This window comes from Schistocerca serialis, chromosome 1 (genome assembly GCF_023864345.2).
Source record: "Schistocerca serialis cubense isolate TAMUIC-IGC-003099 chromosome 1, iqSchSeri2.2, whole genome shotgun sequence".
Classification (NCBI taxonomy): domain Eukaryota; kingdom Metazoa; phylum Arthropoda; class Insecta; order Orthoptera; family Acrididae; genus Schistocerca; species Schistocerca serialis.
The window spans coordinates 1,100,084,286-1,100,111,557 of NC_064638.1; the positions used below are offsets into that span (position 1 = coordinate 1,100,084,286).

General features: G+C 44.7%; 1 protein-coding gene across 1 annotated transcript in view; it reads right to left on the reverse strand.

Moving 5' to 3' along the window:
- LOC126455664 (leucine-rich repeat-containing protein 15) overlaps positions 1 to 27,272 on the reverse strand; it is a 99,083-nt gene that overhangs the window by 13,932 nt on the left and 57,879 nt on the right. Inside the window, exons 5-6 of the mRNA XM_050091435.1 lie at positions 26,585 to 26,742; positions 10,840 to 11,128 (exon numbers count right to left, since the gene is read on the reverse strand). Of these exons, the coding sequence (XP_049947392.1) occupies positions 10,840 to 11,128; positions 26,585 to 26,742 (447 nt within the window). The remainder of the gene's footprint in view (positions 1 to 10,839; positions 11,129 to 26,584; positions 26,743 to 27,272) is intronic.

A 27,272-nucleotide genomic window follows, 5' to 3' on the forward strand; every position in this document is an offset into this window, starting at 1 on the left:
CACTACTCTCACCGACGAGGAAATAGCTGAATCGACACTTTAAATTTTAACTGAGCCTCATAAAGTCATAGCAACAATACAACTTTCCACATTTCTCAAACGTGAACAAATTAGCAAAATGTCTCTTTAGCATTTGTTACTGCAGAAAAGACAGTACCATATAACTTCATTACAAAAAACTTTACAGAAAATCTAAACCATAAGCATTGTTATAACAATCAGCCTACTAAGTAATTAAAAAAAAAACAACCAACCACGTTACCTTTAAATGTTACCTTTTCTCATTCATACAATATTATAGCCCTTTTGCTTAATATCTCTCTTTAAACACCGTATTGCAAAAATTACTCCAAATAATGCTGCCTCCAATCCAGGACAGTCCAGCTTCTGCCCATTTCAAACCAAGTACATTACTAGCACGCTCTGATTCTATTCTGACAAAGTAAAGCTAACCTCTCTGACCAACATCTCTGCTCTCGAACATACAGTAGTTCAAAGTGTATTCTTATAAAGGTAATGTTAAATCGATATTACAAGGCTTGAGAACATTTATCAAATTTAGAAATTAACTTATGTTTGTGGCCCATGACATACTCCAAATTACCATAGCAAAGAGGACAGCCACCTTTCAACACCGTCACCCTGGGTGCTTCTCATTGGACTTTGAGGCCGTCTATCATTACCTGACACCTACACGGCATGCTCCATGTCTACAGAGGCCATCCTCCAGTATCCGTTCCCACTTTTCATTGGGAGCCCATGGGAGACCTTGGAGAGTCTGTGTGGAACAGGACGTCCACGAACACATCTGTCAACCATGTTGGACTGTATAATATTTTGCCTCCAGATATGTAATATTATTCCAATTCGCTTGTGTATTTTATTCGATATGAGATCGCGATTTACGGTGGGTGATCGGGTAGTTGATCTTTTCTTCGGTTGATACTGGGTAGCGCCACGTACTAACATTTTCTGTAGTGTTGCATTCCTGGGAATTAATTTCAGCTGGACGCTGACAGTAGGAGCAGTGATCTTTTAGCATCCCTGTGAAAGCGGCAATCGGCAGAAGGAAGTGTATAAAAGACGCCGTGTCACGTTCGAACGAGAGGGATCAGAGCGGAGGTAAAGGCTTTACAGATCTGCTGGCGGCCCCCTCGTGAGGAGGTGGGTTATCCGATGCAAGACGCTCTCCAGGAGCCAGATAAAAAATCGTTGAAAATGGTCAGATGCTGGAAGCCGGCGGTGGAGAGAGCGATAGCATCTTACGAGATCCTTTTTACTACGAAGAAATGTGCGGGGTCACGAATGGCGGACACGAGTTGACACTTCACAGGTTTCATGGGAGACGGCAAGCCACGATTCCGGCCAAAAAACAGAGAAGTGAAATTGATTAGCGGAGTCATTAGTCGTAGGAGGAGTTTTACAATGTTAACATTGTTCTAGAACATTGTAAAACTCCGCCTAACACTAACGACCCCGCTAAGGAGTACGAACTGCAGGCGATTGGCTGTCAGCTCGCAACCCGTGCAGGGGGAGACGCTGCTTTTGTAACAGGCATGGGGATTCGTTGCAGGAAGCGCACACACAGACCCTATGAGCCCTGCAGAAAGCAGTGTACAGCGTGAAAGAAGACTCTCCAGTACTTGTTGTCGAGGACACTTCGCGCGGGAGTGAGTTAGGGACTTCGACGACAGGAGCGTCAGTGAATTTTCGGAGTGTCGATTTCGCCACTAGCAAAAAGTTAAGTCGTTTCTCTATAAGCAGACTGACAATTCTTTGCTCCTGTGTGGAGTCTGAGGCATACTGAAATACTTCTGTACAAACGAATATGCCTACTTCATTTGAGTTTCTGGTCGTTGCTCATGAGCAAACAGGAATCTTGGTCGCTTACTGTGTTGTACTGTAGTAGTTTCAGCTCTATGAATTTGTGGGAGGTATAATACAACCACCGTGTAGACAAAATTTATAGAAACATGGCATACATCCTCTGCACAGCGACTAAAGGCGCCGAGTAGATCGACACTGCAGTACAATTCTTCACACCACTGTGATCCGTGATATATGCTCCCCGGTTCGGCAGATAGGGAAACAGTTACAGTAAATATGTTGAGTTCCATTTGTTTGTTCTCTGAGCTCTTTACTGTCAGTGCCGGTCAGGACGGAGGTCTTTTGTTCCAGGGGGCTAATTGATATCAGTGAACATAGCGCGTCCGTCTCACAAAGACGGCGCGATTTTTGAGGAAAATCACAGATGTTCTCCCAATCTCAAAGCTAGGTTAAGAGTAGGGTTTAATATTTTGTACTGACTTTATATGTTTTTACATATTTATGTTCTCTGAAAATAAATAATTTTTTGGAATTTAATTGTATTAATTCTAGTGGGATATCTACGCAGCATTATCGAACTCCTAATTAAGAAAATATCGTCATGACTAGATAGATACCTTATCTTATGTATTCCTCCAAGCGTAGGCTGTCAGTTGCAGGGCTATTTTTAATTTATTTATAGACGTGATATTTTCATTGTGGACACGACATTACGCAACCAAACACACACAAACACACGCCGTATGTACACACAACACCCAGGTGTTTACACCACATATGCATGGTGGGGTTTACGTCGCGACCCACCACCGGCCATTCCATCACTTCAATGTCCAGCCTTCGCAAGACGTCCTTGTTGACGCCCGCCACATAAGCTCTGCATTAGAAGGAATTAAGGGCCACCACCGTATGGCGCAGCCACCACATGCCGGCCGGAGTAGCCGTGCGGTTCTAGGCGCTACAGTCTGGAGCCGGGTGACCGCTACGGTCGCAGGTTCGAATCCTGCCTCGGGCATGGATGTGTGTGATGTCCTTAGGTTAGTTAGGTTTAATTAGTTCTAAGTTCTAGGTGACTGATGACCTCAGAAGTTAAGTCGCATAGTGCTCAGAGCCATTTGAACCATTTTTGAGCCACCACATGGTCCAAAGGGATCTTTTTATGTACTGTCTGGCAGCAAGGCGACCATGGACAACATGATCCGTATGGCTGTCAATAATGAAGCCTCCATGCAACATCACAGAACGGCAGAAATCTGTCGATTTCCTGGACTACATTTGGCAGGTTTCGCTCAACACGGATCTCCGCATACGAACATGGTCATCACCTTGCGTCACACGATATCTGGATTCGTCTGTGAATAACACTTTTCGCCAGTGACGAAGTTGCCAGTTGAAACAGGAACGACAGAACAGAAGGGGGGCGACAAGGTGTCGCGTCAAGAAGGGTACTCGAACAGGACGTCTGGGTCGTAAGGTCCTTTCTCCATAAAGTCTGATTGGACACAGCGGCTCCATATGCCATTCTGAGTGCACAGGCGGCATCCGTACGACGCCGCAAGACAGAGACAGCTATATCGATCTCCAGGTGGGGTTGTAATGCGTTGGCGACCTTGTCGAGCTCGCCTTGTGTACCGACCCGTCTCCCTGTAGCGTGTCTACAACTTAGGATGATGCATGGAGTGCCATTCGCATCTGCAGCAACACGACCGAAAGTCCGTCCTTTTTGGATCAAACACACCGCCCTTTCAACTGGCGCAGCATTAAGATGGCGTATTGCATGTTCTTGGTTGTATACAACGTCCACAAATGACAAATGCCGACTGTGTACATCACTGGAAAACGCTGGGATACTGGTAATGACTACCTCCTGAGGGCTCACCTGACACTGTAATGCGTGACACAGCCAACAATGCCGAATGATGTTAATTGTTGCCTCCATTGAAAGTGACGGTCTCCAGCCATGCATACGACCACAGGCACTGCCTGTATCTAAACAGAGTTAACATACCGGACATTGATACACATGTTTCCCTAAATCTTTTGAACACTGTAGAATATTGCCACATGGTATTTTTTCCAAAGCGTCTGACTGCGCAGATCATGTTATTGTCTTAGGAAACTAAACTTTTATCAGTTGATGGCTTTAGACACAACTGATTTTAATCATACTTAAGAAACAGAATGGAAAAAGTTGTGGTGAATAATTCGAACAATGTTGGATGAAGAGAAAATGTAAGTAATGGATGAAATCACAAAGAGACACCCACAATGTTCAATTTCGGATTCACTGCATTCCTTATATAATTATGTGAACGACCTTCCACTTAACATTCGTCAGATAGAACTAGCACTTTCTGCAGAGAACACAAGTGTTAGATTGAATCCCGTTGGAGAGAAAGCAACAGAAGAGACTCTTAATTATGTTTTTCAACGAATTATTTAGTGGTTCTCTAAAACAGGGTTCTACCTAAATTTTTAGAAAACACACTATATTTAGTTCTGAACAGCAAGTAGAGCCATAAGGCAGCGTATTAACACCATTCAGTAAACAGGATAGAGTGCTCCAAATTTTTGTGTGTACATATTGACGAAAACTTGAAGTAAGAGAAGCTTCAAATATTTCCAGTGAACATTTACCAGTTACTCAGCTTTGCTGACTTCACAATTATGAGAGCGTTAAAACCATCTCAAAGGTGCTTTCGGGATGAATTATTGTTTCCACTTTGTTTTCAACAATTTTTCAGTCAACATTTCTCAATTATTCAGCTTTGCATATTTTACTGTCTGTTTTCATTATTATACGACTATTAAACCATTTTAAAGAATAGTTGCTGGATGAATGTTTGTTTCTACTTTATTTTCTACACCTGTCGGCAATTTCATTTCTTTTTATGTAAACAATTGAGGGCGTAATGACGTTTTGCTGTGTACTTAATTTGTGAAAGATAAAGGTACAGAATGAAATTTTCACTCTACAGCGGAGTGTGCGCTGATATGAAACTTCCTGGCAGATTAAAACTGTGTGCCGAACCGAGACTCGAACTCGGGACCTTTGCCTTTCGCAGGCAAGTGCTCTACCAACTAAGCTACCCAAGCACGAGTCACGTCCCGTCCTCACAGCTTTAATTTCGCCAGTACCTCGTCTCCTACCTTCCAAACTTCACAGAGCTCTCCTGCGAACCTTGCGGAACTACACTACTGGCCATTAAAATTGCTACACCACGAAGATGACGTGCTACAGACACGAAATTTAACCGATAGGAAGAAGATGCTGTGATAAATGATTAGCTTTCAGAGCATTCACACAAGGTTGGCGCCAGTGGTGACACCTACAACGTGCTGACATGAGGAAAGTTTCCAACCGATTTCTCATACACAAACAGCAGTTGAGCAGCGTTGCCTGGTGAAACGTTGTTGTGATGCCTCTTGTAAGGAGGAGAAATGCGTACCATCACGTTTCCGACTTTGATAAAGGTCGGATTGTAGTCTATCACAATTGCGATTTATCGTATTGCGACATTGCTGCTCGCGTTGGTCGAGATCCAATGACTGTTAGCAGAATATGGAATCGGTGGGTTCAGGAGGGTAATACGGAACGCTGTGCTGGATCCCAACGGCCTCGTATCACTAGCAGTCGAAATGACAGGCATCTTATCCGCATGGCTGTAACGAATCGTGCAGCCACGTCTCGATACCTGAGTCAACTGATGGGGACGTTTGCAAGACAACAACCATCTGCACGAACAGTTCGACGACGTTTGCAGCAGCATGGACTATCAGCTCGGAGACCATGGCTGCGGTTACCCTTGACGCTGCATCACAGACAGGAGTGCCTGCGATGGTGTAATCGAAGACGAACCAGGGTGCACGAATGGCAAAACGTCATTTTTTTCGGATGAATCCAGGTTCTGTTTACACTTTACAGCATAATGATAGTCGCATCTGTGTTTGGCGACATCGCGGTGAACGCACATTGGAGGCGTGTATTCGTCATCGCCATACTGGCGTATCACCCGGCGTGATGGTATGGGGTGCCATTGGTTACACGTTTCGGTCACCTCTTGTTCACATTGACGGCACTTTGAACAGTGGACGTTACATTTCAGATGTGTTACGACCCGTGGCTCTATCCTTCATACGATCCCTACGAAACCCTACATTTCAGCAAGATAATGCACGACCGCATGTTCCAGGTCCTGTACGGACCTTTATGTATACAGAAAATGTTCGACTGCTGCCCTGGCCAGCACATTCTCTATTGTTGTTGTTGTTGTGGTCTTCAGTCCTGAGACTGGTTTGATGCAGCTCTCCATGCCACTCTATCCTGTGCAAGCTTTTTCATCTCCCAGTACCTACTGCAACCTACATCCTTCTGAATCTGCTTAGTGTATTCATCTCTTGGTCTCCCTCTACGATTTTTACCCTCCACGCTGCCCTCCAATACTAAATTGGTGATCCCTTGATGCCTCAGAACATGTCCTACCAACCGATCCCTTCTTCTGGTCAAGTTGTGCCACAAACTTCTCTTCTCCCCAATCCTATTCAATACTTCCTCATTAGTTATGTGATCTACCCATCTAATCTTCAGCATTCTTCTGTAGCACCACATTTCGAAAGCTTCTATTCTCTTCTTGTCCAAACTATTTATCGTCCATGTTTCACTTCCATACATGGCTACACTCCATACGAATACTTTCAGAAATGACTTCCTGACACTTAAATCAATACTGGATGTTAACAAATTTCTCTTCTTCAGAAACGCTTTCCTTGCCATTGCCAGCCTACATTTTATATCCTCTCTACTTCGACCATCATCAGTTATTTTGCTCCCCAAATAGCAAAACTCCTTTACTACTTTAAGTGCCTCATTTCCTAATATAATTCCCTCAGCATCACCCGACTTAATTAGACTACATTCCATTATCCTTGTTTTGCTTTTGTTGATGTTCATCTTATATCCTCCTTTCTAGACACTGTCCATTCCATTCAACTGCTCTTCCAAGTCCTTTGCTGTCTCTGACAGAATTACAATGTCATCGGTGAATCTCAAAGTTTTTATTTCTTCTCCATGAATTTTAATACCTACCCCGTATTTTTCTTTTGTTTCCTTTACTGCTTGCTCAATATACAGATTGAACAACATTGGGGAGAGGCTACAACCCTGTCTTACTCCCTTCTCAACCAATGCTTCCCTTTCATGTCCCTCGACTCTTATAACTGCCATCTGGTTTCTGTACAAATTGTAAATAGCCTTTCGCTCCCCGTATTTTACCCCTGCCACCTTCAGAATTTGAAAGAGTATTCCAGTCAACATTGTCAAAAGCTTTCTCTAAGTCTACAAATGCTAGAAACGTAGGTTTGCCTTTCCTTAATCTTTCTTCTAAGATAAGTCGTAAGGTCAGTATTGCCTCACGTGTTCCAGTGTTTCTACGGAATCCAAACTGATCTTCCCTGAGGTTGGCTTCTACTAGTTTTTCCATTCGTCTGTAAAGAATTCGCGTTAGTATTTTGCAGCTGTGACTTATTAAGCTGATAGTTCGGTAATTTTCACATCTGTCAACACCTGCTTTCTTTGGGATTGGAATTATTATATTCTTCTTGAAGTCTGAGGGTATTTCGCCTGTTTCATACATCTTGCTCACCAGATGGTAGAGTTTTGTCAGGACTGGCTCTCCCACGGCCGTCAGTAGTTCCAATGGAATATTGTCTACTCCGGGGGCCTTGTTTCGACTCAGGTCTTTCAGTGCTCTGTCAAACTCTTCACGCAGTGTCGTATCTCCCATTTCATCTTCATCTACATCCTCTTCCATTTCCATAATATTGTCCTCAAGTACATCGCCCTTGTATAGACCCTCTATATACTCCTTCCACCTTTCTGCTTTCCCTTCTTTGCTTAGAACTGGGTTTCCATCTGAGCTCTTGATATTCATACCAGTCGTTCTCTTATCTCCAAAGGTCTCTTTAATTTTCCTGTAGGCGGTATCTATCTTACCCCTAGTGAGATAGGCCTCTACATCCTTACATTTGTCCTCTAGCCATCCCTGCTTAGCCATTTTGCACTTCCTGTCGATCTCATTTTTGAGACGTTTGTATTCCTTTTTGCCTGTTTCACTTATTGCATTTTTATATTTTCTCCTTTCATCAATTAAATTCAATATTTATTCTGTTACCCAAGGATTTCTACTAGCCCTCGTCTTTGTACCTACTTGATCCTCTGCTGCCTTCACTACTTCATCCCTCAAAGCTACCCATTCTTCTTCTACTGTATTTATTTCCCCCATTCCTGTCAATTGCTCCCTTATTCTCTCCCTGAATCTCTGTACAACCTCTGGTTCTTTCAGTTTATCCAGGTCCCATCTCCTTAAATTACCACCTTTTTGCAGTTTCTTCAGTTTTAATCTACAGGTCATAACCAATAGATTGTGGTCAGAGTCCACATCTGCCCCTGGAAATGTCTTACAATTTAAAACCTGGTTCCTAAATCTCTGTCTTACCATTATATAATCTATCTGATACCTTTTAGTATCTCCAGGGTTCTTCCATGTATACAACCTTCTTTCATGATTCTTAAACCAAGTGTTAGTTATGATTATGTTGTGCTCTGTGCAAAATTCTACCAGGCGGCTTCCTCTTTCATTTCTGTCCCCCAATCCATATTCACCTACTATGTTTCCTTCTCTCCCTTTTCCTACACTCGAATTCCAGTCACCCATGACTATTAAATTTTCGTCTCCCTTCACAATCTGAATAATTTCTTTTATTTCATCATACATTTCTTCAATTTCTTCGTCATCTACAGAGCTAGTTGGCATATAAACTTGTACTACCGTAGTAGGTGTGGGCTTTGTATCTATCTTGGCCACAATAATGCGTTCACTATGCTGTTTGTAGTAGCTTACCCGCATTCCTATTTTCCTATTCATTATTAAACCTACTCCTGCATTACCCCTATTTGATTTTGTGTTTATAGCCCTGTAGTCACCTGACCAGAAGTCTTGTTCCTCCTGCCACCGAACTTCACTAATTCCCACTATATCTAACTTCAACCTATCCATTTCCCTTTTTAAATTTTCTAACCTACCTGCCCGATTAAGGGATCTGACATTCCACGCTCCGATCCGTAGAATGCCAGTTTTCTTTCTCCTGATAACGACATCCTCTTGAGTAGTCCCCGCCCGGAGATCCGAATGGGGGACTATTTTACCTCCGGAATATTTTACCCAAGAGGACGCCATCATCATGTAATCATACAGTAAAGCTGCATGCCCTCGGGAAAAATTACGGCTGTAGTTTCCCCTTGCTTTCAGCCGTTCGCAGTACCAGCACAGCAAGGCCGTTTTGGTTATTGTTACAAGGCCAGATCAGTCAATCATCCAGACTGTTGCCCTTGCAACTACTGAAAAGGCTGCTGCCCCTCTTTAGGAACCACACGTTTGTCTGGCCTCTCAACAGATACCCCTCCGTTGTGGTTGCACCTACGGTACGGCTATCTGTATCGCTGAGGCAGGCAAGCCTCCCCACCAACGGCAAGGTCCATGGTTCATGGGGGGGAGGACATTCTCTATATCTCTCACCAATTGAAGAAGTCTGGTCAATGGTGGCCGAGCAACTGGCTCGTCACAATACGCCAGTCACTACTCTTGATGAACTGTGGTATCGTTTTGAAGCTGCATGGGCAGCTGTACCTGTACACGCCATCCAAGCTCTGTTTGACTCAATGCCCAGGCGTATCAATTCCGTTATTACGGCCAGTGGTGGTTGTTCCGGGTGCTGATTTCTCAGGATGTATGCACCCAAATTGCGTGAAAATGTAATCACATGTCAGTTCTAGCATAATATGTTTGTCCAATGAATACCAGTTTATCATCTGCATTTCTTCTTGGTGTAGCAATTTTAATGGCCAATAGTGTAGCACTGCTGGAAGAAAGGATATTGCGGAGACATGGCTTAGGCACAGCCTGGGGGTTGTTTCTAGAATGAAATTTTCACTCTATAGTGGAATGTGCGCTGATATGAAACTTCCTGGCAGATAAAAACTGTGTGCCGGGCCGAGACTCGAACTCGGGACCTTTGCCTTTCGCAGGAGAGCTGTGAAGTTTGGAAGGTAGGAGAAGAGGTACTGGCGGAATTAAAGCTGTGAGGACGGGTGAAACGTCCCCTTAGAAAAATTTATGAATTACTGTGCTGATAAACCTCTTACATTATTTGCTTTTCAAACAGCTGAGCAGAACTGACTGTACTCAGACATTTCGCATTTCGCTCTTTACCTATTCTGATCAACACTAAAATGACACACAATATTTTTAGCGCAACGTAATCTGACTTTCAAAAATCCCTACAAAAGAATGGCCCTGACTAACCTATACCTTTCACAAATCACTTACCTCACCAAAAATCTTCGTTACTCGAACTACTGCAATACAGCGAGCGCCACTACTGCCAGCTTACTAGTGTTCAAAAGTCATAATATATATAGCAGTTCATGATATCCAGTCTTACAAATTTCAAAACTCCGCCATCTCTCTCCCCACATCCACCACTGCTGGCGGCTCACCTCCAACTGCGCAACGCTACGCGCTGTTCACATCCAGCTGCCCAACACTACAATGGCAGATAACAATGCAAACTAGCCACAGACTGCACACAGCACAGCTAGTGATTTTCATACAGAGCGCTACGTAACGTTGCCGATAAGAAAACATAAACAGCCTACTTACACGGGGCGTGAGTCGTGCTTGGGTAGCTCAGTTGGTAGAGCACGTGCCCGCGAAAGGCAAAGGTCCCGAGTTCGAGTCTCTGTCCGGCACACAGTTTTAATCTGCCAGGAAGTTTGATAAAGGTATAATTTGATGACATACCCAGTCCTGCTGTATGGAGAACGGCAGACCCCGAAAGTCGTGTTCCCCTAATTCTTTTGACCAGTATAGTTGGTAATCGACGATGTGGTATGTTGTAGAACACATTACGTAAATTTCGACTGTGGCAGGAAAGCGGCTGTGGCACGGTACGCACCTGGTGCAGCATTGCCTCGGAGTGCTGCCTGCGCAGGCGGTCCTGCACCTCGTCGGCGGCGCGCGCCATGCGGTCCACCTCCCTTGCGCGCTCCTCCTTCTTCTCGTGCAGGCGCTGCCGCAGGAAGCAGAAGAGCGCCACGGCTGTCACGATGACGGCCACGAGGCCGAGCGCCGCCGCGCCGTTGCGGCTCATCGTGTTGGTGGCCTGGCTCTGCGCCGGCGGGTACCACTTCTCCACGCACGCCAGCCACCACTGCTGGCCCGCCACCGCCTCGGGCGACGCGCACCTGCGACACAGGGGCGCTCTTACTCCCCCACTACCAACTAAAGACTAGAAATGGGAAACGCATGAGACGTGGCAGTGTATTGCCACAAAAATCTGCATAAAAGGAAGATTTTATGTATCGAGTCATCCCATCTCACAAGGGGAGGCCGCCAATTGTGAAATTCAGATTCGATTCATACTGCGCATGATAAAAGCTCATGGCCAGAGGTGTAATGTGGCAAAGCACCGAGAAGCACTTCTCAGCCGTTGTCGAGAAAATCGACAGTTAAAAGAAACCGTTGCGGTGAAATACTCTCTTCGATTAATAATTTTCTACAGCGTCGTGGCGCAGCGGTAAGCGCTCGGGTTCGTAATCCGAAGGTCGCCTGATCGAATCTCGGGCCATGCAACCTTTTTTTTTTTAGTATTTGTTTTTTGTAATTCAAATGTACACACACACACACACACACACACACACACACACACACACACACATATATATATATATATATATATATATATATATATATATATATATATATATATATATAAAAAATTCCCGGCAATGAGTTGCAACAATTATGCATACAATAAGTTGTTGAAAGTCGTTTGTCGTGGAAAAACTGGCGACTTTGAACGTCATTATGTTTTCCGCAAACAAAGTTGTATTTCACAAATGTTATTAATTGTCTTCATAATGTTTACCACGTATAGTTAACGGAAGACGTAGAAACGATACTCCGAAACGAATACGTATAGTGTAAGTCAAACGTTCGAATTAGAATAGAGACCCCACGAACACAAATTTGCTGTGGCAGGTATGAAATATAAACTCCGTTACTCGCTCGTTACACATGAAGGACAGATGTTGAACGGGCCGAAAAGAGCCGCCGCATAACAGCGTAGTTGCCCGCTAACTTCGAAAGAAGGTAGATGCGGTCCCTAGCGCAACTTATAACATCGTCGAAAATCAGTGCCTACGTGAGAGCTTTGGTACACCCTGTTAAGTAAACGGAAAAATGGAGGCGGTACAATTGGAGAGCGATCCGGGCCCTTCGCATGAAAATGAAGTTATCGAAGAAGATTCTATACACAGTGAAGTGGCGAAACAACAATTGAAAGATGCGTTGGTGTATTTTGAAGCCTCCTTCGTAAGAGTATTCGCATCACAGCAGAACCGTCATCATCAATCAACGAAGAAGCCGTGGTAATTGGGGAAGAAATGTTCCAGAATACGCTGCAAATACTCGCCGAAAAAAACCCTCGTTCATGATGAGGAACTGATAGACATTAATGAAATCGACGATAATAATGCCTACGAAGACGTTGAAACGAGTCCCATTGCCAACGAATCATCAGACGAATACGAGCCGGACGAGAAGAAAAAAAAGGGTACGATTATATTTCTCTGGATTACAAAACTAGAGCTGTCAATCTGGCCAAAGAACATCCAGGCTGGAGTCTCAAAACTCTACAAAAAAAGGAGTGCTCTCGTTTGACAAATATGGGCTGTTTATCCAGGTGGGAAGAGCAAATCAAACGTGGCGGTAGCAAATTTGATAAATATTGTACTATCGATTCATGGGTGCCTGATCGCTTCGTAGAAGCTCAACAAAACTTCCAGCAAGTTACTACCAGAAACCTGCAGCAGTGGGCCTTAGGCGCTGCAAGTCAGTTCCCAGATTTCAACTTCAAAGCTTCAAAAACATGGGTCACCGAATTTAAAAAGAAGCATGGGATTCGGCAACGGAAAATCACAAAATTTGTTTCCCGGAAAGAGACGGCTACCCAAGACTAAATTTTGGCCGCAGCGGACACATTTCGGATCCAGACGCGAACGTTGATAACTAACTTCGACAAAGATTTCATAATTAATACTGATCAAACAGGTATCTAAAGAGCTGTTCACAAATGTCATATGACATGATGATAGAATATGATAATCTGATATATGATAAACACAGATTTCGTATATTTCTGATATAAACGATATTTTTATATTTTATTTGTCAGTGTGCCAGTACCAGTCCACGTTCAATAGAACTCTCGCCGAAAAAGGGTCAAAGCTGTCCTGGTAATCCGACACGACATGAACAAGGTGACTCATTCGTATACGGCACAATATTCAATCACGATGTCTGGACGAGTCTTGCCTCTTGTTTTCGTATGCCTCCAAGAGTCCACAGGTATGTTTGGACCCAGAGTACAGAAGACAGTCGACGAGTACGCCAAGAAGTATACCAACGTTGTTATTACATCCTCCAAATCCGGTAAACTAACAACGGGTTTGTTCATGGACTTCTTGCGTAATGCTTTGCAGCCATACGTACAAAAGAAAGAATTTCTCCTTCTGATCGACTCTTGGGGTGGGCAAACGAACCCGGCGTTATACGATGAGATGTTCCAGGACGATAAGAAGTTACCAACGTGCGCTATAAAAGTCATTCCTCCAAAGTGCACTCCTCTCGTCCAACCGCGTGACGTGTATTTTTACCGGCAGGTAAAAAATTTGATCAAGCGCATTCAAAATTGTGCTCTTTTAATCGAGCGAAACCGTGACATCAACTCCAGAGACGATTGTATAAAAATCCAATCCATCGTCCACCACCAACTGTCTTCTCCGATTTTTGCCGATATGGTACGGTACGCGTGGTATGCATCAAACCTGACGAACGATAGAACAGTTTTTCAGAATGTCAATCAGGTGTGTTTCTCAACAGATAATTTAAAAAACAATTGTTCTTGTAAAAACGCACCGTTTATCAGATGTGCTCGATGTCGTGCTGTTTTCTGCTTTCCATGTTTCTGTGATAACTATCACTCTGGTTCGTGCAATACTCCAGCTACTTCTGGTCACTAATTGTTAATTACGTGCGAGTGTATACCGAACTTTTCAATAAATTGTATCCACTTGAATATAATTTGTGATATTGTGTTTTATTTCAAGTATTATTTTTCCACAACGAACGACTTTCAACAACTTATTATATGCATATGTGTTGCAACTGATTGCAGGGAATTTATATATATATATATATATATATATATATATATATATATATATATATATTTGAATTACAAAAGCAGATAATAAAAAAAAGTTGCATGGCGCGAGATTCGATCCGGCGACCTTCGGATTACGAACCCGAGCGCTTACCGCTGCGCCACGACACTGTATAAAATTATTAATCGTAGAGAGTATTTCACCGCAACGGTTTCTTTTAACTGTCGATTTTCTCGACAACGGCTGAGAAGTGCATCTTGGTGCTTTGACACATTACACCTCTGGCCATGAGCTTTTATTATGCGCAGTATGAATCGAATCTGAATTTCACAATTGGCGGCCTCCCCTTGTCAGTAAAGCAGCAAATTACGAGAAGTAAAACGGTGAAATCAGCTTGAAGATCACTGTAGGTATAAGAGAACCACACAGTTTAATTCTGTGGGCGTATCAGAGTATGGGTGACGTACTGGCGTGCCGACGGCCCAGCTCCTAATGTTGCAAGCTCGCGTGGGGCTGGTGGCCGCAGGGCTCGTAGCTGCCAGACAGGTGCGCAGAGATACAGAAGGAGGTCTAGCTGAGGTGACAAAAGTCATGGGATAACAAAACGCTCATGTAGAGATGGCGGTAGTGACGCGTACACGAGGTATAAAAGGGCAGTGCATTGGCGACACTGTCTTCCAAGCCAAGGCACGCTCCCGACTCCGTCTCCTCAAGCTCCTTTCTGGCCGCACATGGGGTCTGGACCCCTCCACCATTCTCCACACCCATAAATCCCTCCTCCGCCCTATCCTCTGCTATGCCCACCCTGCCTGGATCTCCGCTCCTCCTACCTTTTACAAATCCCTTCAAATCCTAGAACACCATGCCCTTCGCCTCGCCATTCACATCCGTCTCCCCTCCCCCATGCAGATCATGTATGACCTCATTCCGTTCTCGCACCTCCTCCTTTTCCTCGAACGGATACGGATCCTCTACAGCTCCTGTAAACCTGATCCCCCTCACCTGCTTGTCTCTCCCATCCTCTCCCACCCCCATCCGTTGCCACTCCTCTATTCCCACGTCCCACCTGCTCTCCATCTCTCCACTCTCCATACCCTCGCCCAAGGTGGCTTTCACCAACTCCCCCTCCCTGATGATGCCCTCATCCCCTCCATCTACCCCTCCTACCAACTTTGATCCTCCCCTTCCACCCTCTGTGTTTTTTTTCCAAGGGCACCCTCTCTTCCCTTCTCTCTTCCTCCGTCCCTCCTCCCCAGGCTTCCCCTACCCCCTACCTTCTTTCCTCCCCCACCCATCTCCTCTGCCACTGGCATCTACACCCTCCCCTCTCCCTCCTCCCCCACCTTTTCCCCTTTTGGCAGGTTCCCGGACTCGTACACGTACAGTGAACATTCGCGCGCCGGAGATCGTCGCCAGTGTTTGTGTGTGCCATCGTGTTACTGATTCAGTGTTTTGTCGTTTGTGCTCCTTCGTTCACATGTGTCATTCCTGTCGCCTCTGTTAGTGTCCGAGTGCTGAGCGTTTTTATTTGGACGTTGCACCTGCAAACGACTTCATGTATTTTAAATTTGTGTGTCTACTGTTGTCTATCCACCGTGTTGTTTCGTTTTTCGATGTCTCCACTTGTACTGAACATATTATCTGTGGCCGAATAGCGGCGTAGTTTTGCCGCTGCCGGCCTACCTTGTATGAGGTTTCAAAATGACAACAAAGTAAAATAAAAAAAGCGACGCTGTCGTTTGTACTCAGGTGATTCATGTGAAAAGGTTTCCGACGTGATTATGGCCGCACGACGGGAATTAACAGGCTATGAACAGGGAGTGGTAGTTGGAGCTACGGGCATGGAACATTCCATTTCGGAAATCGTTAGCGAATTCAATATTCCAAGATCCACAGCGTGAAGAATGTTTCGAGAATACCATATTTCATGCGTTATCTCTCACAATGGACAACGCAGTGACCGGCCTACACTTAACGACCGAGAGCAGCGGCGTATGTGTAGAGTTTTCAGTGCCAACAGACAAGCAAAACTGCCTGAGATAACTGCAAAAATCAATGTGGCACGTACGGCGAACGCATCCGTTAGGATAGCGCGGGGAAATATGTTAATGGGCTATAGCAGCAGAAGACCGACGCGAATGCCTTTGCTACCTGGACGAAATCGGCTGCAGCATGTCCCCTGGGCTCGTGACCACATCGGTTGAACCTTAGACGACAGGAAAACCGTTGCCTCGTCAGACAGGACCCGATATCAGTTGGTAAGAGCTGATGATAGGGTTCGAATGTGGCGCAGACCCTACGATGCTATGGACCCTACTTGTCAACAAGGCACTGTGTAAGATGATAGTGGTTCCATAACGGTGTGGGCTGTGTTTACGTGGGATGAACTGTGTCTTCTTGTTAAATTGAACCAACCATTGACTGGAAGTGGTTATGTTCGGCTATCACTTCCCAAACAGCGATGAAATTTTTATGGACAACAATGCTTCATGTCACCGGGTTACAATTGTTCACGATTAGTTTGAAGAACATTCTGGACAACTCGAGCGAATGATTTGCCCAAGCAGATCGCTCGACTTTAACCCCATCCAACATTTATGCGACGTAATGGAGAGGTCAGTTCGTGGACAAAAAATCCTGCACCGGCAACACATTCGCAATTATGGACGGCTGCAGATGCAGCATTGCTCAGTATTTCTGCAGCGGACTTCCGACGACTTGTTGAGTACACGCTCCATTACGCCTCGCGAAAGGAGGTCCGACACGATGTTAAGGGGTATCCCATGACTGTTGTCACCTGAGTGTAAAGCAACAAGTTAAGATGTGTTTTTAGAGGGAGGACATCACTTGGCTTCGGACGCTTGAGTCCATGAGGTGTCGCATTCCGGTTGAAAGGTCTCTGTTGGATTCCTTTCATGTTAATTTCTTAAGTCTGTTGTCATTTACGGCATAAATTCCTCTTCTAAATTTACTGTGGTGTTTCTCACTATCTGGGAGGAGACTGAGCAGTGAAACATGTTACTTGTACGCCTAAACAAGAACGATCTGTCACACTACTACACTTTAAAACACAGTTTATATGTAATTCATGTCACACAGTCTCATACGGAACCTACATCCGCTTTCTTTTATATACTGTATATGATAAGATACTGTCATCCCCCTTCCCTTCTGTGTGAGAGGATGAATGAGCAAATGTATTTCTAGTTGCATGCTTGAGGGTAGCAGACAAGGCTGTCTGCTAGAGAACAGTAGGACCAACGTCGGAACAGGTAGCTACGCTTTCTAAAAGCAAAGAGGTTTCTATTCTTAGTATGGTCCTGGCCGTCCGTTGTCATTTTTGTATAGGAAGCTGCTCCTCTGGTCACTTCCGTTTGTATTTGGGAAGCACGCTCGGTAGGAGCGCAGGGCAGTCTGTCCGTGGCGAGCGTCTGAAGTGGTAAGATCTCTGGCTAAGCGCGTGTCTGCTAAGTCCGTAGGACAATGGATTTCTTAAGTTCAGCCTAACTGAAAATTTAATCACCTTTATTTCAGGTTTAGCTCTAAAATATCTAATGTTATCTTAAATTGCAGCGCAGTGTAATTCTCGTGTGAAGTTCAGATTATTTTCCGGTAGTTGCTTTGTCACTACTTTGTGAGTAAAGTGGAACCACGTGTTGATCAGTAACTGTTTGACACATCAGCTTAATAGTAAGACGTTAGTAACCAGTTCGAGGTTTTTCTTTTGTAAATTGCTTTTCGATCTAATTTATTTTAATTATCAAAATTATTGTGGAGTTATACGCTTTGTGTAAACCAAGTTGACCACGTGAAGCATGTGGTGTAATCATCAAAGTAGCCCTCAGCTATTCTTTTTGGGAAGATTTCACAGAGAGTTGGTATGTATTTAGTATACCAGTGTGTGGTAATTACATGACGGACAGGATTGTGCTACGAACGTAATTTCTTTGGGTGAAAACTGAATCTGTTGGTTGTGGTTAATTTCCTCTTGCTTATGTTTCAACGTTCTTCGTGTGTTATTTTATGAATGCAGTGTTGTATGCAGTCTCCCAATCTTGGCTCCATATTTTATGTGTTCCGTAAGATTACAATCTCACATTTTCACAGTCCTAAATAAGGCACCAGCTCAGTTATAACTCACGTTTAATATGCTGAAATTTCAATGATCAATCTTAAAATAAATTTCCAAATATAAACTGATTTCTTTCTTTTTATTTAAATTCTCCTTATATATATATATATATATATATATATATATATATATATATATATATATATATATATATATTACCGGTTGTTGTATGACTATTAAAAGATTATAATCAATGTTAGTCTGATTGGGAATTTGGTAAACCTAGACTAGTTACCTGGTGAAACAGTTGCGCAGTAATGCACGGTTAACTTCCCCAGACAGCTCACAGCTTTTAACCTGCTTTTATTGTCCATCAGTACCGCTTTCATCATAGCAAATTAAAGTAACAACATTACACGGTGGATGGTGAGGGAATGGCCACCTTTATTAAAATTCGGTTTCGTGTTCTGCTCTATACACCATGATAATGAAGATCAGAGCTGCAAGTCTATTTGATATCCAGTAAATGAATGTGACTGACTTCACGCTCAGCGCTCATAGGTGAGGAGAGGGACGGCCATTGTTAGAGGAGAAGCGGTGGATCGCTCTACCCGGACAGACAAGTGGAAGTGATTTTCTCTCGAAATGATCGAATTACCCTTGTTAACGCTCATCCCGAGCGAGAAATGTGTGAGTTACGTTCGCGTAGGAAGCGACTTTGAACATGCGCTGTAAGTGTATTTTGCTGGTGATAAACTGAAGAGTTTAGACGCAAACGAAGAGCCAAGCGAATGTTGGTTGCGTCATACCACGTCTGAGAACGCAGTGCACGTGATTTGCGGCGCTCTTGTAGGCTGTGCTTTACTCAAGTGTTGTTTTGAGAACGTCGCTGAAGACAGTGTGGTTGCGAAATACCGTTTACCGTAGTGCATCCGTTTGGGGAATAATTAACTGTCGCTTTCGGCCATCCAGATTATCCTGGCCAGATTTCACAGCTCCCGTGTGGTAAGGCGAGGCACAGAGTACTGAAAAAGTTCGCGACTAAGATTAGCGGTGTTGGGGCGTTAAAATCTTAATGAGTGAAGGGCTGTACAAGGCATTGATCTGATGGTAGCTTCCCTTCTCGAAAACGATAACGTCCCGCTTCTTTTTCCAGTCGCTTGGAACTTTTCGCTGTTCCAGTGATCAACCATGACGTTCTGCTACAAGAGGACCAAGTAGGTTATGTATTTGGTTGGGACAAATTGAAAGCAATGGTACATGAAAATGATGTGAGATGTAGGAGTAGTTTCTAAGAGGTGAAATGTGGGTGACGGAGGATGTGAAGGATTCTAGTTAGACAGAAAGAAGGGGGTAGCCTTTTCTGGGAAGGGACGAGTGGGATATGTTACAGTTCACAAATGGATACAGTTAAGGTCTTATTTCTCGCTATATGAGTGGAGAGCGATTAAAATTTCTCTGGGAAACTATGTACAGTGTTTGTAAATGAGAGAAGGTGAGAAGTGGAGACACCTGGTCAGAAGTTTCAATGATGGGAGATACGATGGAATGTTAGAATTCAAGTCTATGGCAGAAATAGAACAAACTGTAGTGTCCCAGGTGTTTGAGCAGGTGTGGGTTGTTGTTGTTATTGTTGTTGTTGTTGTTCTTATTGTTGTGGTCTTCAGTCCGAAGACTGGTGTGATCCAGTTCTCCATGCTAATCTATCCTTTGCAGGCCTCTTCATCTCCGAAAAAATGTTACAACCTACACCTTTATGAATCTGCTTACTGTATTCATCTCTTGGTCTCCTTCTACGATTTTTATCCCATCACACTTCCCTCCATCGCGAAACTGGTATCCCTTGATGACTCAGAACGTGGTCTGTCAACCGATGGCTTTTTTTGGTCAAGTTGTGCAACGAATTTCTTGTCTCCCCCTTCTATACAATATTTCCTCATTAGTTACGTGATCGACCCACCTAACGCTCAGCATTATTCCGTAGTACCACATTTCGAAAGCTTCTGCTCCCTATCTAAACTGTTTATCGTCCATGTTTCACTTCCATACGTGGCTACACTCCGGGTAGGTACCTTCAAAAATGCCTACCTAAGCCGGCCAGTGTGGCCGAGCGATTCTAGGCGCTTCAGTCTGCAACCGCGCGACCGCTACGGTCGCAGGTTCGAATCCTGTCTCGGGCATGGATGTGTGTGATGTCCTTGGGTTAGTTAGGTTTAAGTAGTTCTAAGTTTTAGGGGACTGATGACCTCGGATGTTAGGTCCCATAGTGCTCAGAGCCATTTGAAACATTTTTTTTGTTCTTTCGGATACGTCCGAAAAAACAGGCACCACGTAGTCATATAACTTAACTGAAATGTTTGCTTCGTTCAGGAAGGGTTCCCCTGTGTGAAGTCTGAAAAGGAAGCAAGAAGGATGCCACCAAATCACAAGCACCTGGAGATACCTAAACGAAGCACAGGTACTCCCGTTACAAGTGAGTGAGTTTGTTTTTGTGCGGTTGCTTTCTTGACTACTCAGGAACGAACACAAACAGTACAAACCTTACGGTGAGGTAACTGCATTGGGAATTGCCACAGCATGAAACACGTGAGGATGAGACGGATGTCCCTGAGTTATAAGTCAGCCATCACAAGATCGGAAATTTTCAACCTGTACGAATATTGGCAAGCATAGGTGGTTGGTCATTGGATGGGGTTCCAAACTGAGCCACCAATAACAAAGCACTGCAGCAGAAAATTTGTCACTTTGAGGGAGGAAATGAGGGAGACGAAGAAGAGACGAGGAACGGAACTGTGAGGCAGGAGCAGCTACAGGAGATTAAGAGAGGTTCAGCCAGTCGGACAGACAGTGAGAGAAACAATAGGTCAATTAGTCATTGAGCAATGTGAGGAGGAAGCAGTCAGTAAGTCAGCAATGCGGAGTTAGAGGAATCAATAGATACAGTGAGTTTGCCTTCTGTAATTATGTCAACCAATTGTCAACTCAGTCTTCAGATTTGAGTCAGGTCCCTACTTTCATCCTGATGTTTATCGTCTCTTTGTGACATTCAGTTTCGCTCCAGGTTCTGTGGACGAACGTTTGTGGTCTGGTGCTCGGATCTTTAATCATGTGACTGCACTTTCCTTGTCTGATCCCAGCCTCCATACATTACGCAAACACCAAGCACTTACTGCAGAACACAGTCGGCAGCAATGCGAGCATAATAGCACAGCGTCGGACGACAGCCGCCGGCCGGTGTGGCCGTACGGTTAAAGGCGCTTCAGTCTGGAACCGCGTGACCGCTACGGTCGCAGGTTCGAATCCTGCCTCCGGCATGGATGTGTGTGATGTCCTTAGGTTAGTTAGGTTTAATTCGTTCTAAGTTCTAGGCGACTGATGACCTCAGAAGTTAAGTCGCATAGTGCTCAGAGCCATTTGACGACAGCCACGCGCTGTCTGCGGGATTGAGGCGGGTGGTGATCCAGCGTGGAAGAAGCGACGAGATAAGACGGAAAGCCACATAACACAGAAGGTGCAAGCCGCCAGCTCTTAGTCATGAGAGACGTGTTGCCCTAACATCGCATATGTCAGACACGTTTCTATGGAAAACTGACTTTGTCGAGTGGTGAGATGACATAGTGAAATCTCTCTGTACTTGCCCAGTTACTGACTCTTATCTATTCCCAATCAAATCAGCACTGAGTTTTATATTTGTGTTAATGATATGAAAATAAACATATGTGTTCCACGTTTAATCCTTTAATTAATTCGTTTTATTTGCAAATTACTTTGCATCTCAGTTTCTTCAGTTTGCTATATTTAGGCGCCTAGGTTGGGGCGTCTGATTTGTCATTCCCTGTATCCCTTTTGAATTCAGTTATACTACATCCTCTTTCTAGAAATAGATGCTAAATTTTCGTTTCACCTTCTTCTTGAATACATGATTGTATCGTATCATTCAACTCACCTCCATTACCCACAGGGGGCGAAAGGATATTTTACAACTTGTACAGAAACCAGGCGACATTTATAAGAATTGAGGGGCGTGAAAGGGAGGCGGTAGTTGAAAAGGGAGTGAGACAGGGTTGTAGCCTATCCACGATGTTATTCAATATGTACGTTGAACAAGCAGTAAAGGAAACCAAAGAAATATTTGGAGCAGGAAGTAAAGTTCAAGGAGAAGAAATAAAAACTTTGACGTTTGTCGGTAACACTCTAATTATGTCAGAGACACAAAGGACTTGAAAAATCAGTTGAACGGAATTGACAGTGTCTTGAATGGAGGATATAAGACGAACATGAATACATCGAAACAAGGATAATTGAATGTAGTCGAATTATATCAGGTGTTGATAAGGAAATCAGATTCCGAAACGAGGTCATCAATTCCCTAGAACTTAAAACTACTTAAACCTAACTAACCTAAGGGCATCACATACATCCATGCCCGAGGCAGGATTCGAACCTGCGACCGTAGCAGTCGCGCGGCTCCGGACTGAAGCGCCTAGAACCGCTCGGCCACAGCGGCCGGCTCCGAAAGAACCGACATCACATGTTCATGTAATTGATTCGCCTCGATGGGCAATGGATCCACTACTCTCAGTGCGGATGCACATTTACTTTCTACCTCCTGTGGGAATCTCAAAGTAGCGAGCATGAGGACTTGGTCGAGGACTGTGCATAAGTGGCGATGGGTAGGTATGTCGGTCGGTCGAGAGGCGTACTGCGATGTTCCGCCCAATTGTAATAAACACTGTGTCCGGGTGACGCAACTGCGGGAGATCCTGGGCTCGAATCCCGATCCGGCACTCGTTTTCACTTGTCGCCACTGCTTCCGTATAAAGTTCGATGCAGCTAACAACAACAATTTCTTCCCTTTCCTTTCTCACCTGTCTGCCCTCAATTTACGTTCCAGTTAAGCCATCCATATCTGTCTGCTTTCTGGGAAAGTCTGGTGCACCGGTTGTCGCTTGTATGTCCCTCTCGTTTTCAACGTCCGGCAACAAAGTGTTACAAGGGGTCAGTAACTAACACAAGCGATTTCAGCAATTTTCCGTTTACAACTATTAATTTTGCTCAAGTTAATTAGCTATTAGGCAATTTTGACTTTAGCATCATTGTAAAACAGCAATATGTAGCACTAGAATGTAACACTAAGATGTTGTTGCAACGTGAAGAACAATATTTCAGGAAATAATTTTTCATTCTACTGTTGAATGCGGGCTGTTTTGAAATTTCCAGCGAGGTTAAGGCTGCATTCCACATCGGGACGTGGAGCCAGATCCTAGGCTTTGCTGGGCAGTGCTCTTATTGGCTGAGGTATCCAAGAAAGACTCCCAATCGGTTCACACCACTGCAGTTCTGTCTGTACATCCATAGTGTTTTCCAGACTTCAGGAAGTTCTATTTATATCTTTCTTGACCAACACTCCGGCAAGATGGGATCATCCTATCAAAAACCTAGGTTCGAGTCCCTGTTTGGTACACAATACTAATATATCATAAAGTCTGAAAACAGAATAGATTTCACCACAGAACGAGATATTAATTCTGAAAACAAGTCTTCGGCTGAGGCCAAGTCCTTTCTTTGCAATATCCTTCCTGCCAATAATGTTAGCCCAGTCAGGTGTGCCAGACAGCTTCTGTGAATATTTAAAGTGGAAGCGAAGTACTGGAGGAACTGAATCTTAAGACGTGTTGTCAGTCGTGCCTGCATATCTTAGCCAATAAGAGCACTGTCTTCGAAAGGCAAGGATGCGGGTTTGGGCCCTGGTTTGGCACACAGGTCTCATCTGCCAAGGAGTCTGAACGATAATATAATCGTCATAACGTATCTCACATTACAAGAACGTATGATGTTCGTCTACTGTGTTCTGATATTTGACATATTCTTTATCACGTTGCAACTACGTCCTCTTATCTGCGCACTGCAAGAGTCGGTTCGGTGTCTGATTGGACTAGCTGCATCGATAGAAATCAAATGACATCGATGGGAAATAGTTGCTTTCTTATTGTTGCCAACGTTATCGATTCATCTGCTGTCTTCAGCCGTGTCGCCGAGTGTCTTCTTGGAGTGTGAGAATAATATGGTCTAGTGCTGCGTGCGTCTCTTGACAACGACGCTAACATATACAGTTTAGTGCCTTGTTCCGCTGCTTGATAATGACGCTAACGAGACTAGCCAACAGAGATGAACAGGAATAAAATTAGCAGCTGTGAGCCGAAAATGACTTCTTTTACGATATTTGTCGAGGTTGTGAGCCCATTATATACGAAAATCTTGAGTTCATAATTTGACTGACAGGTAAACACTTTTTCCCCTTAATGTGAGGCATAAAAATCACATGGGATAAAAAATTAAACTCTCCCTGGAGACTGCTAATTCCCATCGTGCTGCTATAAGCTCGTCGAAAACCGTTTCACATGAATCGCCCGAGTACAGATGAAAGCTTCGCCAACGCACTGCCTTTCTATGCCATTTATACGCGATACTAACGCGCTGTGTGTATGTGAATTTCGTTATACCACGACTTTTGTCACCCCAGTGTGTACTATTCTCTCGCGCCTCCACATCGACGTATTTTATGCATTGATTCCATACAGACGTCTAACACATGCACATTCCTCCACGTTCATGACGTACTTCAGCGTCGAGAGTCACGAGAGGAATCGGTATGAGCTCTACACCTCCCACAGCGCTCCGAACCGAACAGTGTGTTCTTTTAAGGGAATGGCTAATGCTTTATCTGATGAACTTAACTTAAGCAGTGATAACCGATTTTGGGTCGTTCCTGGAAACAATTGCTAAGAGCATTTTCCGCGAAAGGCTGGAACTTGGTTTCGAGTCCCGGTGCTACACTCATTTGTGAAGTGACGGTACGTTTGACACTGTTTTATACACTCCTGGAAATTGAAATAAGAACACCGTGAATTCATTGTCCCAGGAAGGGGAAACTTTATTGACACATTCCTGGGGTCAGATACATCACATGATCACACTGACAGAACCACAGGCACATAGACACAGGCAACAGAGCATGCACAATGTCGGCACTAGTACAGTGTATATCCACCTTTCGCAGCAATGCAGGCTGCTATTCTCCCATGGAGACGGTCGTAGAGATGCTGGATGTAGTTCTGTGGAACGGCTTGCCATGCCATTTCCACCTGGCGCCTCAGTTGGACCAGCGTTCGTGCTGGACGTGCAGACCGCGTGAGACGACGCTTCATCCAGTCCCAAACATGCTCAATGGGGGACAGATCTGGAGATCTTGCTGGCCAGGGTAGTTGACATACGCCTTCTAGAGCACGTTGGGTGGCACGGGATACATGCGGACGTGCATTGTCCTGTTGGAAGAGCAAGTTCCCTTGCCGGTCTAGGAATGGTAGAACGATGGGTTCGATGACGGTTTGGATGTACCGTGCACTATTCAGTGTCCCCTCGATGATCACCAGTGGTGTACGGCCAGTGTAGGAGATCGCTCCCCACAACATGATGCCGGGTGTTGGCCCTGTGTGCCTCGGTCGTATGCAGTCCTGATTGTGGCGCTCACCTGCACGGCGCCAAACACGCATACGACCATCATTGGCACCAAGGCAGAAGCGACTCTCATCGCTGAAGACGACACGTCTCTATTCATCCCTCCATTCACGCCTGTCGCGACACCACTGGAGGCGGGCTGCACGATGTTGGGGCGTGAGCGGAAGACGGCCTAACGGTGTGCGGGACCGTAGCCCAGCTTCATGGAGACGGTTGCGAATGGTCCTCGCCGATACCCCAGGAGCAACAGTGTCCCTAATTTGCTGGGAAGTGGCGGTGCGGTCCCCTACGGCACTGCGTAGGATCCTACGGTCTTGGCGTGCATCCGTGCGTTGCTGCGGTCCGGTCCCAGGTCGACGGGCACGTGCACCTTCCGCCGACCACTGGCGACAACATCGATGTACTGTGGAGACCTCACGCCCCACGTATTGAGCAATTCGGCGGTACGTCCACCCGGCCTCCCGCATGCCCACTATACGCCCTCGCTCAAAGTCCGTCAACTGCACATACGGTTCACGTCCACGCTGTCGCGGCATGCTACCAGTGTTAAAGACTGCGATGGAGCTCCGTATGCCACGGCAAACTGGCTGACACTGACGGCGGCGGTGCACAAATGCTGCGCAGCTAGCGCCATTCGACGGCCAACACCGCGGTTCCTGGTGTGTCCGCTGTGCCGTGCGTGTGATCATTGCTTGTACAGCCCTCTCGCAGTGTCCGGAGCAAGTATGGTAGGTCTGACACACCGGTGTCAATGTGTTCTTTTTTCCATTTCCAGGAGTGTACATGGGGATTCGGTTCTATAAGAAATCGAAAGTGAAGTGGTTACTTTTTGAAAGTAACCCTTCTAAATGATCTACGCGAATTAGGGTGATTATGAGCCTTACTTGACCGTCTGCCTCTCACTGACGGTGAGAATGGGCGGCGACGACGCCGTCAGGTTGTCCCACAGGTAGCGGAAGTCGGGCGCGCCGCAGTCGCAGCGCCACGGGTTGTCGTGCAGAGTCAGGTGCACTAGGTTCTTCAGGCCAGTCACCATTGACGACTGCAGTAGTACAAACAGCACAAATTAACAGTGAATTCACAAGTCAGCTAACGATATTATATGGTGGAGTTGAGGGCCACGCATGGACAGACGTTGAAACAAAAATAACAGAAGAAATACATGGGTTGAGAACTACCGGCTTGGTGCGTAAGTTGATAATGTTTTTTCGTATGTTTAACGACAAATGGACATAACAAAGACTTAAGTCAACAACAATATACTCTCCTTCACTGTTTACTTTTCCAAACCAACAGCTCAATTAATGGAATCAATACTAGAAATAAGAATAATCCTCACAAGGATTTAAAGTCACTTAGTCTTGTACAAAAAGGTGTGCATTATTCAGGAACACACATTTTCAATAACTTGCCAGCAGCCATAAAAAGCTTAACAACCAATGAAATTCAGTTTAAGAGAAGCCTAAAGGATTTATTGGTCCTTCTACTCCATTGATGAATTTCTGAGTAGAGCCAACTGATATATATATATATATATATATATATATATATATATATATATATAAAACTTCT